Here is a 12,751-nt window from a genome sequence, read left to right on the forward strand (position 1 = left end):
CTAACGAAGCTTTGTGCATGAATTGTTTGATTCTGTCTGATCCCAGCCTTTAATCTACTTTTCCAAATATAGTACACTTGTCAAATGTGGGTGGTAGGACTGCACATTTGCATGGAGGCAGGTAAAAGCCTTCACTGTGAAAGAAGCAGCAGAAGCACCCCGTGCATAAATTCCTGTGCTGGGAACGTCTGTGCCTGCAGCTCCAGCTGAGAGAGGAGCTCCTGTTCTGCAGCTGAGGAAATGCTGCCTCTGGAGAGAGTAACTGATAGTGCTGGCACATGAGCCTCATGCCAAAAGCTCCCCCTGCCCTGGAAATGTGTGTGTATAGGAAGAGTTGAGCAGTGCAGTGTCCTGTTTCCAAGAGGGTGCTGCAGCAGATGCCTGAGGAAGAGCAGGAGGGGCAGGTCAAACACTGCACCAGGCTTTGCTCAGTTGACTCCTGAGCTTCCAGAGCTGGAGTTGGTACCTTTGTGTTTAGTATCCCTCAGTGGATTTCTTCCTCAGGGCATGTGTGATTCCTTTTTGTAATCTAACAGGTTTTATTTCAGCATCTGTAGTCAAGAATCCTCAGAATTTAGTTGTGCAAAGGAAAACCTTCCCTTGTTTTTAACCTCCCCTTTCCATGTAGTTCCCATACTGGAAGAGACAGTGGGTGATTGTTCCCCACTCACCTCCTTCAGGCTGCTCATGATTTTATATCCCCCTCTCATGTCCACCTTCAGCATTCTCTTTTACAGCTTCAAAACTGACTCTGTGGTTTGAGGACTGGGAAAAGCATTGAGGAGCTTTGAAAGTCAGTCCCTGCCAGGCACTTGAGGGCATTCTTGCAGGGTTTATTAGATACAGCTTAGTGGAATTTTACTGTGCTGTGTTTGGTAAGTATTGTCACGAACCTTCACTGCAAGAGCTGAACTGAAAATGGACTTGAGGGAGCAAGTACTGGAAAAGAAGAAGGTATTTTGATTATATAAGTGGCAGAGAAGGAAGTTTAAAAATTGGAGGAGAGAGGAAGCTGTGGGAGAGAATTTAGTTAAGAGAGTTAGTAGTAGCAGGCTTTCCTAGAAGTGCTTGAGAGCAGAGAGGTCTGGCTGATGCTGTGGAAAGCCTTTATGGGATTATAACAAGCAGCAAGGAATATGGGAAGCAATTAAAGAAAAAAGGCTTGTCTACGTCAAACACTCTCCCTGCAACGGCCAGAGATCAGAGATCTCGTGTCTCTGTCAGTGATCAGCACTACAAACACTGGATCCACTCATGTGCTGCCTTGGTTTCTTTTTTTGGGCTGTTATGTAGGTGTGGATGTTCTCACAAGAATTTGCTGCTGTGCTTTGAGCAGAGCTTTCTCCTGGTGCCCCGTGCCAGGGTCACAGCCCTGGTGACCTTCTGTGTCCTGGTGGGAGCAGCTGTGTGCCCATCTGAGGTTTCTCTCAGGATTAATGGCCCTTCTTGCTTCCTGTTTTCCTGCTGGTCTTTGGGGTTTTTTTCCCTCTCTTTCCTCACCCTAACTAGTGAATAATAAAGTTCTGGAATGCTCTTCCCAGGGAGGTGGTGGAATCACCATCCCTGGATGTGTTTAAGAAAAGACTGGACGTGGCACTGGGTGCTATAGTGTGGTTGAGGTGTTAGGGCACAGGTTGGACTTGATGATCTCAGAGGTCTCTTCCAACCTCATTATTCTGTGATTCTGTGATTTTTTTGGCATCTCTGTTAATCCCTTGCACTTTAGAGTGGGTCAAATGAATCCACAATTGAAATTACCCTGATGAGGAAGGGGAAGCAACGCATTTCTCTTTCCTCAGAGCTGGAAGAATGAGGCACAAGGCTTTAGGTCACTCAAGGCTCTGTGTCAGTACTTGCCCTCAGCACCTCTTTCCTTCCCTTGCCTCTCACATTCTTTACCAAGGGAGAGATAAAATTGTTCCCAGCCTGTTGTTACTTGAGCTTCCCGAAGGAATGGGCACTCAGGCTGTGCAGGTCATGTAGAATAAAGTTGAGGAACGTGGCTTTTTTTAAAAAAATGTATTTCTCAACCCTAATTAGTGGTCATTTCACAGAGGGCTGTGCTGGGACGGAGGGGTTGTGCTGGGATTATGCTCTGGCTGTCACTCAGTTCCTGCTTTGCCTTTCTGTGAGTGATTCATGGTGAATTTGGTATTGTATTTAACACAGGGACACACTGCAGCCCTGTCCCCTTGGGCTGGCACATCCTTGCCTGCTCCAGTCATCCGTGATCCATGGGATTTACAGCTGTGCTTCCTTCCAGCCCCTCCTGGGTGGGTCACTGTCACTGCTGCTTCAGTGTCCCTGCTCAGGGGTTGGAATCATTTCCTGGTGAAGAGCAAACAATAAAATTCCAGCTACTTTGGGTTCCCTCCATGCAATTCCGGGTTGGAATTCCTCAGAATTGTTGTCTGGCTCCCTCACAATTCCTTCAGTGGGGATTTTCCCTCTCTGCAGAGTCAGCAAATGGAGAAATGAGAGAAGTCAGGCACTGGCTGCACAACTCCAGTATTGCCATTTCTCTGCTGTCCAGCTCTGAGGTGCCTTTGGAACACAGAGCTTTGGAACCTGACTGAGAGCCAAAATGTCCCCTCATCCCCAAAATAGTGTGAGGAGACTGTGTGCTTTCAAAGCAAGGAGGTGCTGGTTCTTTTTGCCTACTGGAAGTTTTAGTAGTGATAAAATTGGGAGCCAAGGCTCCAAGGAAGAGATGCTGTCAAGAACAGGGAGTGCTGGCACACCAACATTGTGTGCTGGAAAAGGAGAATGTGGGAAGATGGAAATGATGACAGAAAAAGTGGCCCAAAAGTGGAAGATATCCCTGTTCTGGGTCATTAATTATTAAGCCAAGGGATGCTCATATTTTCACTGCAAGAGGCAAAGAAATTAAGATGAGGCTTTTCTATTATCTAGAAATTATTATCTTATTAATAATATCTCTAAAATATTATCTTGCCTGTAAGCAGAATTAAGACATGTCTTTGGTAAGTCCCAAGGTTGGGAATGCAGTGGTCAGGATTTTATGTGAATTTGAGAGCTTTTAGGTTTTTTTCTTGTGTGCAGAATCTTCTGGTGTTTGCTCAGTGGGAAAGACACAAGTTTGATATTTATGCATTCATAAAATAATTGAATTTTTAATGGTTCCTCAGGATGTTTGGATATTGGCATGGCATTGAAGTCACTGCTCTGGTGGGCCCCTCTTGGTCATGGACTCTAAAAATTGTTAATTCTCATTTGTGTAAGGGTGGCATATCCATAGGGGCAGTGATAGGGCTGTGTGAAAGCAGTTTTTGTCTTTGTTACAACACAAAACTAACCTTTTCCTCTCCTTGCCTCTGTTCCAGTCTCTGTCTGCTGCTGTCTCTTCATATTGTTTCTCTTCCTGTCTGAGCTCACCGGATTCATAGCCACTGAAATGTAAGTAAAAGTCATGTTTTCCCCTGCGTTTAAAGTCATGTTTTCCCCTGTTTGTGTGCCTGTGAATCTTTACAGCTTTACTGTTATCTGACAGAAATATTCCTGTTATTTCACTAGGTCATTTAGTTGCCTAATGGGTTTGGGATTCCTTTAGGTTGAGTCCAAATTCTCAGACAATCATTCAGCTTTTTAATTTGTTAAAATTAATAGGCAAACTTGGTTCTGAACTATTTTTGATAGAGGATCCTTTATTAGCTGCATGCTGGATTGCATAATTAGCAGCATGGAGAAATGGATTGCATAAAATAAGAATTATTAATTTAATATCAATAATTGCTTTTTTTATGATGTCAGAGCTGAATCTCTGATTCATGCAGGTAGCTTTATTAATGTGTGAATTTTTTTCTTCTTTTGTTGAGCCTTACTAGGAAACCTTATTCACAGGTTTTGTGTCTGAGGACAAGTTGCCCCAAGTGGTGTCAGCTGTGAGAAAATGGAAATAATTTCTACTTTTTGAAATTATTCATTCAACAAGTATGAAGTACTTATTAACACCGAGTTAATCAGAATTTTATTTTTCCCCTCCTGTTCTCATGTCCTTCCTGCCTGAAAGTAAACTTTTAGTAACTCTTAACACATGTACCTTTGTTTTGGGCTCTAGGAAACCTTCTCCATCACCCTGCTGATGTGGCAGTGAGCTCACTGAGTGTGAGGCACAGTTCCTGGATAGTTGGGAAGGGTGGAACTTCTGTCAGGCTCACATGATGGTCCTGATAGCCACAGATGTCAGTGCTGAGCTAAAAGGCTCTGAAACCTTGCTCAGATTGGCCATTTTGATAACCAAGAGAGGCTCTTGCATTGTTTTTGTGCAGCTCTGTCTTGGATCAAGAGTATGATTTCAGGAATAATGTTGAGGTTGACTAATGTTTAACTGAAGGCAGGAGTGTAATCAAGCTCGAGATCATTTTTTGTGCCTGTTGCACGTTTACTTCAGAGATGGTATCTCACATTTCTTGCTTGCTCACAGTTTCTTTGACTTCAGTTCCGTGTGTTTGCTTGTGAAATCCGGGGTCACCTTATCAGCCACTTCACAGAGCTGAGTTTCCTTGGGTTTCTTGTTTTACAAAACACAGAAAAGCCAGACAGACTGCTTCAAGTAAAGCACTGCTTTTTCTTTCTCTCCTCATAGATCCCATTCTCTTGCCTGGTTTTCTTTTTTCTTCCAGTTAATGCTTTACAGGAGGAATTAGTAATATTTACCTAGTTTTGACCCAGTTACTGGAGAGCACATCTTTATGTAGTGGCAGTTTCCTGACTAGAAATTCCTTTTTGAACAGCACAATTGCAAAACTCTGAGGAATCTCCTTGCTTTTTCCTTAAGAAGATGATGCATTTTCCACAGAAATATTGGGAAGTGCTGTAAGCACGCTCAGCTGACAAGTTCCTCATTAAAACCTCAGAGAGATGGTGAAGTGCCTTTCCCAGCAGGAGCTGTGTGGGCTGAAGGTGTTTGCAGGCAATAAAGCAGTAAAGTTGGAGAGGGGATGTCACACAAGAGTCTGGGACAAATGACTGCAGGAACCTGATTCGTCATGGGCTGTCCAGCACAAAAGCTCACACAAAAGAGTGGGAAAACCTCCTCCTGGTGAGTTACAAGTCACCAGACTCTTGCTGGGAACATTCACCCCCAGCAGTTGTGAAAAGGCTCTCCCAGAACAGCGGAAATGCTTCAGAAAGTCACTTCAAGTCCTTCCCAGTTCAGAGACTTCGAAAGCAGGAGTAAACTTTTATTTTCCATTTCTTACTCATTGGTTTCTCTTCTGAGAAACCCAGTACAAGTTGTTGTGAGCCTCTTGTGGTTCGCTCTCAGTCAGGTATTACTGGCAGTGAGTTGTGAGGCAGCAGAGCCTCATCACTGGGAATAAGAATTGGGAGCTCTGCGTGGTCTGGAACTTGTGAGAGCTCTGTGCTGCCATTAAACTAGGTAATAGCAGATAGCAGGGGAAATACTGTCTCAAAAAGGTTCCTGAGCCTTGTTTTCCCATGATCCAAATACTTACAGATATATGGAAGATTCCTTATGTGCAAACTGTTCAGCTCTCATCAGCTTTTATTGCAAGCTTCAAGGTGTTTTTTTTAATATTGAGAGTCTCCTACAACAGATACCTCACCCAGACTGAAGTTTCCCAATGCCAGCCAGGACCTGGATGATTACAGGTGTGCAGTTACGTGGGATGAACTTTCCTGCTTTGTCACTGCCAGCTGTGCTGTGAGACTGCATCACTCTTTCTCCTTTCGTGTCATATTTCCCTCAAAGCATTGACAGAGCCAGGCTGGGTGGGGAGAGCTGCACAATTCTGATGACAAGGTGAGCCCTTGGCCTGGTGTTTTACATCAGAGACGTGGCACGTGCCCTGCTGAGCCCTCAGAGCCTGTTCCACAGTTATTGTGTGTGAGGTGTGTGCAAGGACAGCTCCTTCAGGGCAGGGGTGCCCACAGGATTCCCTGTCTCACCCTCAGCACTGAGATTCCCTCCGTGGCTGCACCTCAAGCAAGAGGTTGGTGTGGTTTGTTCAGCTCGTGCTGCAACATGAGAAAAGAAGAATCTGCTGTGCACCACAGTGACCCCAAACACTCCCAAACGCTCTCAGGAGTGCAGCAGCCTCAGTGCCTGGCGTTACTCGAAATCTCGGTTTGGCCGCACTTGCCCAACTTCAGAGCTGTTTTTCCTTGACCAGCCCGTTGTGGTGGCATTTACAGTCTCAGCTGCTGAAGGCTTGTCTGGGTGGCAGAGAGCCAAGAAATGACACCCTCATCTCGAGGATCACAGTCACAGCCCTAAACCCAAACATTACCTGTGTGGGGAGGACGGCAGCTGTGTCATAACTCGTGTGGGCATTTCTAATGAGCGCTGGGGCTGTGCTCAGGAGCTGGCTCCAGTTAGGAAGTCAAAGCAAGACACTGCAGGAAGCTCATGGAAGAGGTAACACTCCAAAGGCACGTCCTATTCCGCTGCTGACGGGTTTCCTGGGGAGACCAGCCCTGAGGAGGGTAGAAAACTCCCAAGTTGCTCATCTTCCAGATTTATCCTGTGACCCTCACAGGCCTGTGAGCAGCCATGAAGGAAATCCAAGCTTGGCACTTAGGTGGGGCTGCATCCTTCCCAGGAAAAGCACAGTGAAGGGCTGGTGAAGGAAAAGAGCTTTTTTCTTTTCTCAGTCACAACCCATCATTGCCATTAAGGGGAGGGTGAGTTTAACTCTGGACGTCAAGGATCCTCTTGATTTTTAGGGTTTTTTTTTAGTCCAGACTAAGAGTGACTGAAGACTTAGTGCAAACTTCAGGCATTGGAATGTCCCCATCCCTGGAGGTGTCGAGGGACCACCTGGATGTGGCACTCAGTGCTCTGGGCTGGGGGACAAGGTGGGGATGGTCACAGGTTGGACTCAACGATCTTGGAGGTCTTTTCCAACCTAAGTGATTCCATACCAAGAACATTGATGAATCCCCTCAATTCTGTAGAAGATAAAGAAAAGGAGGTCTGTGCTCCACGTTTGAACCTCCGAAAGATGAACAGCATCAAACTCTCCTGTCCCACTGAGCCAATGACTCAAATGGCTGAAGAAATTAAGCTGAAGGGTTAAATGTGCCTGGTTTTTCCTGGGAAAAACCAACAGTTAGTTGAGTTGAGAGTACTCTGAGGGCTAGAAATGGCTTGTTCTGCCTTTAGCAGCCTCCTCATTCCTCTGCTGCTGTGTTGCAAATCAGAAGCATAGAAATCACCCCTCTCTTTTCTAATTAACTCAGATCAGTGCTAGACGTTAATAGCTGGCAAGATGATAATCTCACTGTTTTATCACCCTAATTAGGTCATGAATTATGTCCTGTAAGATCAATAATAGTTTTCCAAGTATTCCATCATTAAGGATTAAAGATGTAATTAACTAATCTAGTCTGCCTTGCATTGGCAGCCAGGGGATGGGGTAGGAGGGTATGAATGTGGTGCTTGTGGTATGAATGTTTCTGCTCAACACTCATTCATCTGCCACAGCACACTGTAGGAAGCAACAGACTGTTCCTGGCAATGTTTGCCTTTTGTTTTTTTAATGTAATAACAGACAAAAACCTATCTGAAGTGACAAGTTTGCTAATTGGAAAGCTGAGCCCCCCGCAAGGCAATTAATTACTTAAGCAGAATATCTGCAGTAAAATCACTGCCTTTTCATGAAAGCATCAGCCATGAATCATGGAATATCCTGAGCTGGAAGGGACCCACCAGGGTGATCAAAGCCCAGTTCCTGGCCTGAAACAGGATAACCCCAAGAAGGCTGTCAGGAGTGTGGGAGGAAGCAAAACTCCAGGAGTTTCAGGGAGCAGTGTTCCTTGTCCACACTGGATTCGTCTGCATGGCCAGGACTGGTTCTGCAGAGCAGCAGGATTGTCACCAGACCTGTCTTCAGAGATGTTTTATCCCACAGCTCTCCAGAGTGTGTGGGGTGTGTTTTGTGGCTCTCAGCCCATGGAAATGGTACCAAGCAGCAGAGTGTGGTCCGGCTGCAGCAGGGGTTCCTTCTGCTGCCAGCCCTAATCTGGGAGCACAGAGATGCCACATTCCTGTGTCCTGCCACTGAGCTGGAGATGCACCTCCAGCCCTGCTGGCTCATCCATCTGAGGCAGATGAAATGCTGGAGCCAAGCAGCCCAGCAGAGCTTTGTAGGCAGAGGAGACTGGAGTTGTAATCCTGCTCCTGCCACGCACTGACCTTGAGACAGAGACTGTTCTGCAGAAGGCTGTAATCCTCAGCAGCCCTGAGAGAGGCAGGCAGGTAAGAAGCTTAATTGGTGTTTGTGAGGCAGGGTGGGGATTACCTCAGAGGAGGTGTTGGAGCTTTGTGCAGGGTTGCTGTGCCCTGTGTGGGCTTGCAGGAAGCGGAAGGTCGTGGCGTGATGTCACCTGCAATTCCTGACTCAAGTCTACATTGACGTCTTTCCAAGCCTTCTCCTTCTTCCTGTCTCCTGGAGAGCTGTAATCCCTTCCTTTGTAGGGCAGCGTGTTTGCTGTGCTCCACAGCTGATCTGGGACAGGCACCTTCACACTCAGGAGCTGCTTGGGATGCAGGAGATGACAAATGGCAGAGCAGCAGACACATGACGCAGGAGAGAGTTTGCTGACCTGCTTCTTGTTGTTGTTTCTTCACACAAATGGAAAAGAAGATTTTGTCTAATGCTCTCTGCTCTGGAACCACTGAAAATGTGGTGATGCAGGAATCTCAGCATTGGAGGGTTGTGTTTCTGCAAGGTGGTTGATTAGAGCTGAAAGGGCAAGTGGAGTCAAGAGGGCTCACCTGAGAAAGTCTTTTGAGAAGCTTTGGGCTTCCTCAGGAAAGAATAATTATTTTCCCTCTTAGGCATGGGGTCCTGGAGACCAGAGGGTGCCTCCTGGCAGTTGGAGGACGAGGTAAAGTGCAGCTTTCTGGAGGAGGTGGCTGTGTTTTCTCTGTGGCTGATGACTGAGGAGGAGGCTGGCTGATTGTTTGCTGTGAAAGGGGGAGAAAAAAGGCTCAAATCTGAAACAGGGCCTTGGGACAAGAAGGACACAGAGCAAGGCAGACGTGTTTAGAGAGCACCCATGCAGTGTGTGAAGCTCTGGAAGGTGAATGCAGTGCCCACCCTCAGATCCAAAGCCTCTCCAGCTGTTGAAGTGCTGCAGTTAGTGGCCAGAGCTGCCGGGTGGAAAGAAATCACTGTGGAAGTTTTGTTTCTGGGGAAACGAAGCTGTTGTGTCATAAATCTGAGACCTAAAGCGCAGGGAACAGGTCTGACTTTCTTTGGATAAAACCCTGGAGCCATGTTCTGCCCTCTGTGGCCCCCTTGCCTCGGCCCTCACGTGCCATTGGCATGATCTGGCCAAAGGGTCCCTGCAGCTTTTTGCGTGGAACGCTGGAAGTTTGTAAGCAGACAGGGTAAGCAGCCCAGTAGCATCACTCAGGAATGTGAAATATTTCCAAGTGGCTCTTTCTAGAAGTGAAGCAGATTCCTGATGTGTGGATCATGGAGAAACTTCCCTGCTGTTCCTCGGGTCAGTGGTGGGAGGCTCTGTGGGGGTGGGAGGTCCAGCTCTCACCTTGTTGTACTTTCAGAGCTTTGCACCCTCACCCTCCTTCATTCTGCAGCTTTTATTCAAATGTTCCTTAGTAGCAGCCCGGAAAACACCAACTCCTCCATGTTTGGAGAAGGTACACCCAGCCTTTGGGGTCACAATATCACTGCCTCTCTCTGCCTGGCCTCAGGTTTTATTTCCTTTGTGATCATCCCAGATTTACTGTTAAGGCGCTGTTCCTCCTGGGACACTTCATATTCCAGCTATAGAGTCAACTTCTTTTCTTCCACCAGAGATGTTAGTCCTTCAGGGAGAGTGGCTAGAGGGGGTAAATAGTGCTTTTCCTGACATCCCAGGAGAGTGATTGAATAGTAGGAAGGCTGTGTGCCATTTGGCTTCCTGGCCCTGGTTAGGAGGATGGCAAGGGACAGGTGAGTGCCAGCCCTTTGCCCCCCCAAAGCTGGGTGCCAGTGGTTCACTGCCAGGAATAGCCTTGACCATGGAAATTTGCATTACCTGTGAGATTTCCAGAATTCAAATACTTCAAATATTTGAGGAGATAAATGGCCAGTTTGTTGAAACAACATTTTTGTGAGGTTTGCCCCAGCGAGTGCAGCCTGTGGTGTGTTGTCATTGCACCCTTGGTTCCCCATGGTGAGAGGGAATATCAGTGACACACCAAGGATGCACTTTGGAGCTGGATTTATCATTTGGGCCCTCAGCAGGAGCTGATCATGCCATGAGGAGGCAGTGGCTGGGCTGGGAGGGAGAACAGGATGCAGCTGGATGGGTGCTCCATGGAAGGACAGGCTGTGGTTGAAATGAGGGGAAGGAAAGGAAGGATCGCTGTATGAGCTCCTGCTGTCTGTGCAGTGATAGATTGGGTTGTGAAATTTGGAACATGAGTTGCAGAGGGGCAGAGGGCTACTGGGTGAAGAGGAGGAGGAGGAGGAGGAAGTGGCAGTGAGCCTTGCCCAAGGGACAGGCTGGGAGCCACTGGTCCAGTGACTGGGCTGTGGGGCAGGAAACCAGTTTCCTTCTGCAGCTCATGGGCTGTGTGACCTGCACAGGCTGCCCTACTTCCCTGTGCCTCAGGGATCAGCCAGCAGCCAGGTGAGCTCAGCACTTGCCTGCCTGTGTCAGAGCTCCCCGTGCTCAGTTCGTGCTCTGATTTCTGCCAGAGAAATCAGAAATTTCTTTCTCATCACCGAGCGGCTCCTGTGCCTTCACTGTCAGAGCTGCACGATTCCTGACAGGTTCAGGGTTAGAATCAGCAAATACAAACACTGACAGTGCTAGGGCTTTTCTCCAGAGAGCTGGGATGTTGGGCTGAGCTGCTGCCCCTGGCTGCGCTCTGCCAGCCCTGCTGTGGATGCTCCTGTAGCCAGGATCACCGAGGTGGCACTGCTGGGCATCCCTGGGCATCTCAGAGAAGGAGCCAGGGTTTCTGACGGGGGCTGGAGCTGGGAAATGGATGGCAGCACTGAGAGGTGCCTTGCTCTGGGGGATTAGTGCCCATCCTGGCTGGGGCTGCTCCTCCCCAGGCCCTATTTGGATATATGACTTAATCCAATCTGCCCAATCTGGCAGTAATGAACACGTAGAGGAGAGAATGCATTCCACCCAGGAGGAGAGGGCTCAGCCAAAAAGCTGCTAACTAGGTCACTGATGAGCAATCTTTCCCCTCCCTCTGTGTCATTTTTATTAATCACTTGAAAAATAGGTTGAGTAATGATTGCAAGCAACTTGTCAAGCCAATTAAAACCAGAGAAAGGTAGGGCTGTGAAGCCGAAGACAAATGCTGTGCTGGTTTTAAATGAGTGTCTGTAAACCCCACTGACCTGTGAGTAATTGCCTCCAAAAACCCTGGCAGCATGTGTGTTTCTCAGTGTGAAGGTTTGTTTCTTCTGCATCCACAGGGCAAACAGTTCATCGTGGCCCAGAGATGTATCACCAGAGCAAAATCACTCTGAATCTGTCCTGTAGCTGCCTTACTCTGCTTTGACTCTTAGCATGTGGACTCTCCAGTGGGGCTTGTCAAAGAGTTTAGTGCACTTTGAATGTAAAATAAAAATGCTACAGAGCACTTACTCGGTTTATTTTATGCAATTTGCCTGAATCTAAGCTCCCATAGCTTTATAATCTGCCCAGCTGGAAGATAAAGTATCAAATCTTATTTGTTGAACGGGGAAAGGAGCTTCTAGGTAATGTCACCATCGTCTCCGTTCAATGGGGTGAGTCTCCCCAGAGTGGATTCTCCAGGACCATTCAGCAAATGCAGCACTGGGCTTGTTTTGGTTTATTTTTACGTGTCGGATGGATGGTGTGTGTGCCAACAATAAATATTTATACTCCTGCATTCCTCTGCCTCTCTATCTGTGTTTTGTCTCCTGTGAGATGCGTGCCAGCCCTGTGGGTGCAATGAGACAACATTACTCTTTGGGAGGCTGCTGTAGTGTGTGAGATCCTGCTGTCCAGGATGTTTCTTCCCATCTGTTCCTGGCTCAAATCCCCTTCTCCTCAATTTTAGTCGCCACTTTTGGTTACCATTCATAGCCTGAAATGTGATATTAAGGGGAAGAATACAAATATGTCCTGCTGCCTTCCTTCTCCTGCTGCTGCTCTGTCAGCTGGGCGGCAATAACAAAAGGCAATTAGTGACACAAATAAGCTTTCCTGGGGGTAGCTGAGAGCAGCCTTTCTCTGGAACTATTTGTGGCACAAATGGAAAAACACGTGCTTCCCTTCTGCCTGAAAGGAGCAGCAGCCCAGGGAGGGAGGGGTGGATCAGTAACCTGCCATCTCTTCAGCAGTGGCTCTTGTTTTGTAGCACCTCTGAAACCTCAGGGTGGAGAAGGGTACAGGGAGCACAGAACAGAAGTTTTGTTTTTTGCTGGTGCAAAACTTGTTTAAAGCCTCCTGCACTTGCCAAGAAATCAAATAAAGCCATGATTTGCCCCCATTCCATCCTGGAGAGCTTTCCCTTCTTTCTGTAACTCTGCTGTAGCCATCACACAATCAAACCTCCTCTTTTCAGTCTCCTTTCTTTCCTCCCTGTGCAAGTTTTTGGGTTTTCCCTGTGGGAAGCAGCCCTGAGCCTGAGCCCACCTGTGTTTCTGCCCTCCAGAGTTAATGAGCTCTACGTGGATGACCCAGACAAAGACAGTGGAGGGAAAATAGAAGTGAACCTGAACATCAGTTTGCCAAACCTGCACTGTGAATGTGAGTACCCCTT

General features: G+C 47.4%; 1 protein-coding gene across 2 annotated transcripts in view; it reads left to right on the forward strand.

Moving 5' to 3' along the window:
* ERGIC1 (endoplasmic reticulum-golgi intermediate compartment 1) overlaps positions 1-12,751 on the forward strand; it is a 54,109-nt gene that overhangs the window by 24,412 nt on the left and 16,946 nt on the right. For both annotated transcript variants that reach the window (XM_054287828.1, XM_054287827.1), the window contains 2 exons: positions 3,345-3,417; positions 12,644-12,738. In XM_054287828.1, coding sequence (XP_054143803.1) covers positions 3,345-3,417; positions 12,644-12,738 — 168 coding nt within the window. The remainder of the gene's footprint in view (positions 1-3,344; positions 3,418-12,643; positions 12,739-12,751) is intronic.

Source organism: Melozone crissalis, unplaced genomic scaffold (assembly GCF_028551555.1).
Source record: "Melozone crissalis strain CALT ecotype California unplaced genomic scaffold, PUWL_Pcris_2 ptg000061l_1, whole genome shotgun sequence".
NCBI classification, from domain to species: Eukaryota; Metazoa; Chordata; class Aves; order Passeriformes; family Passerellidae; genus Melozone; species Melozone crissalis.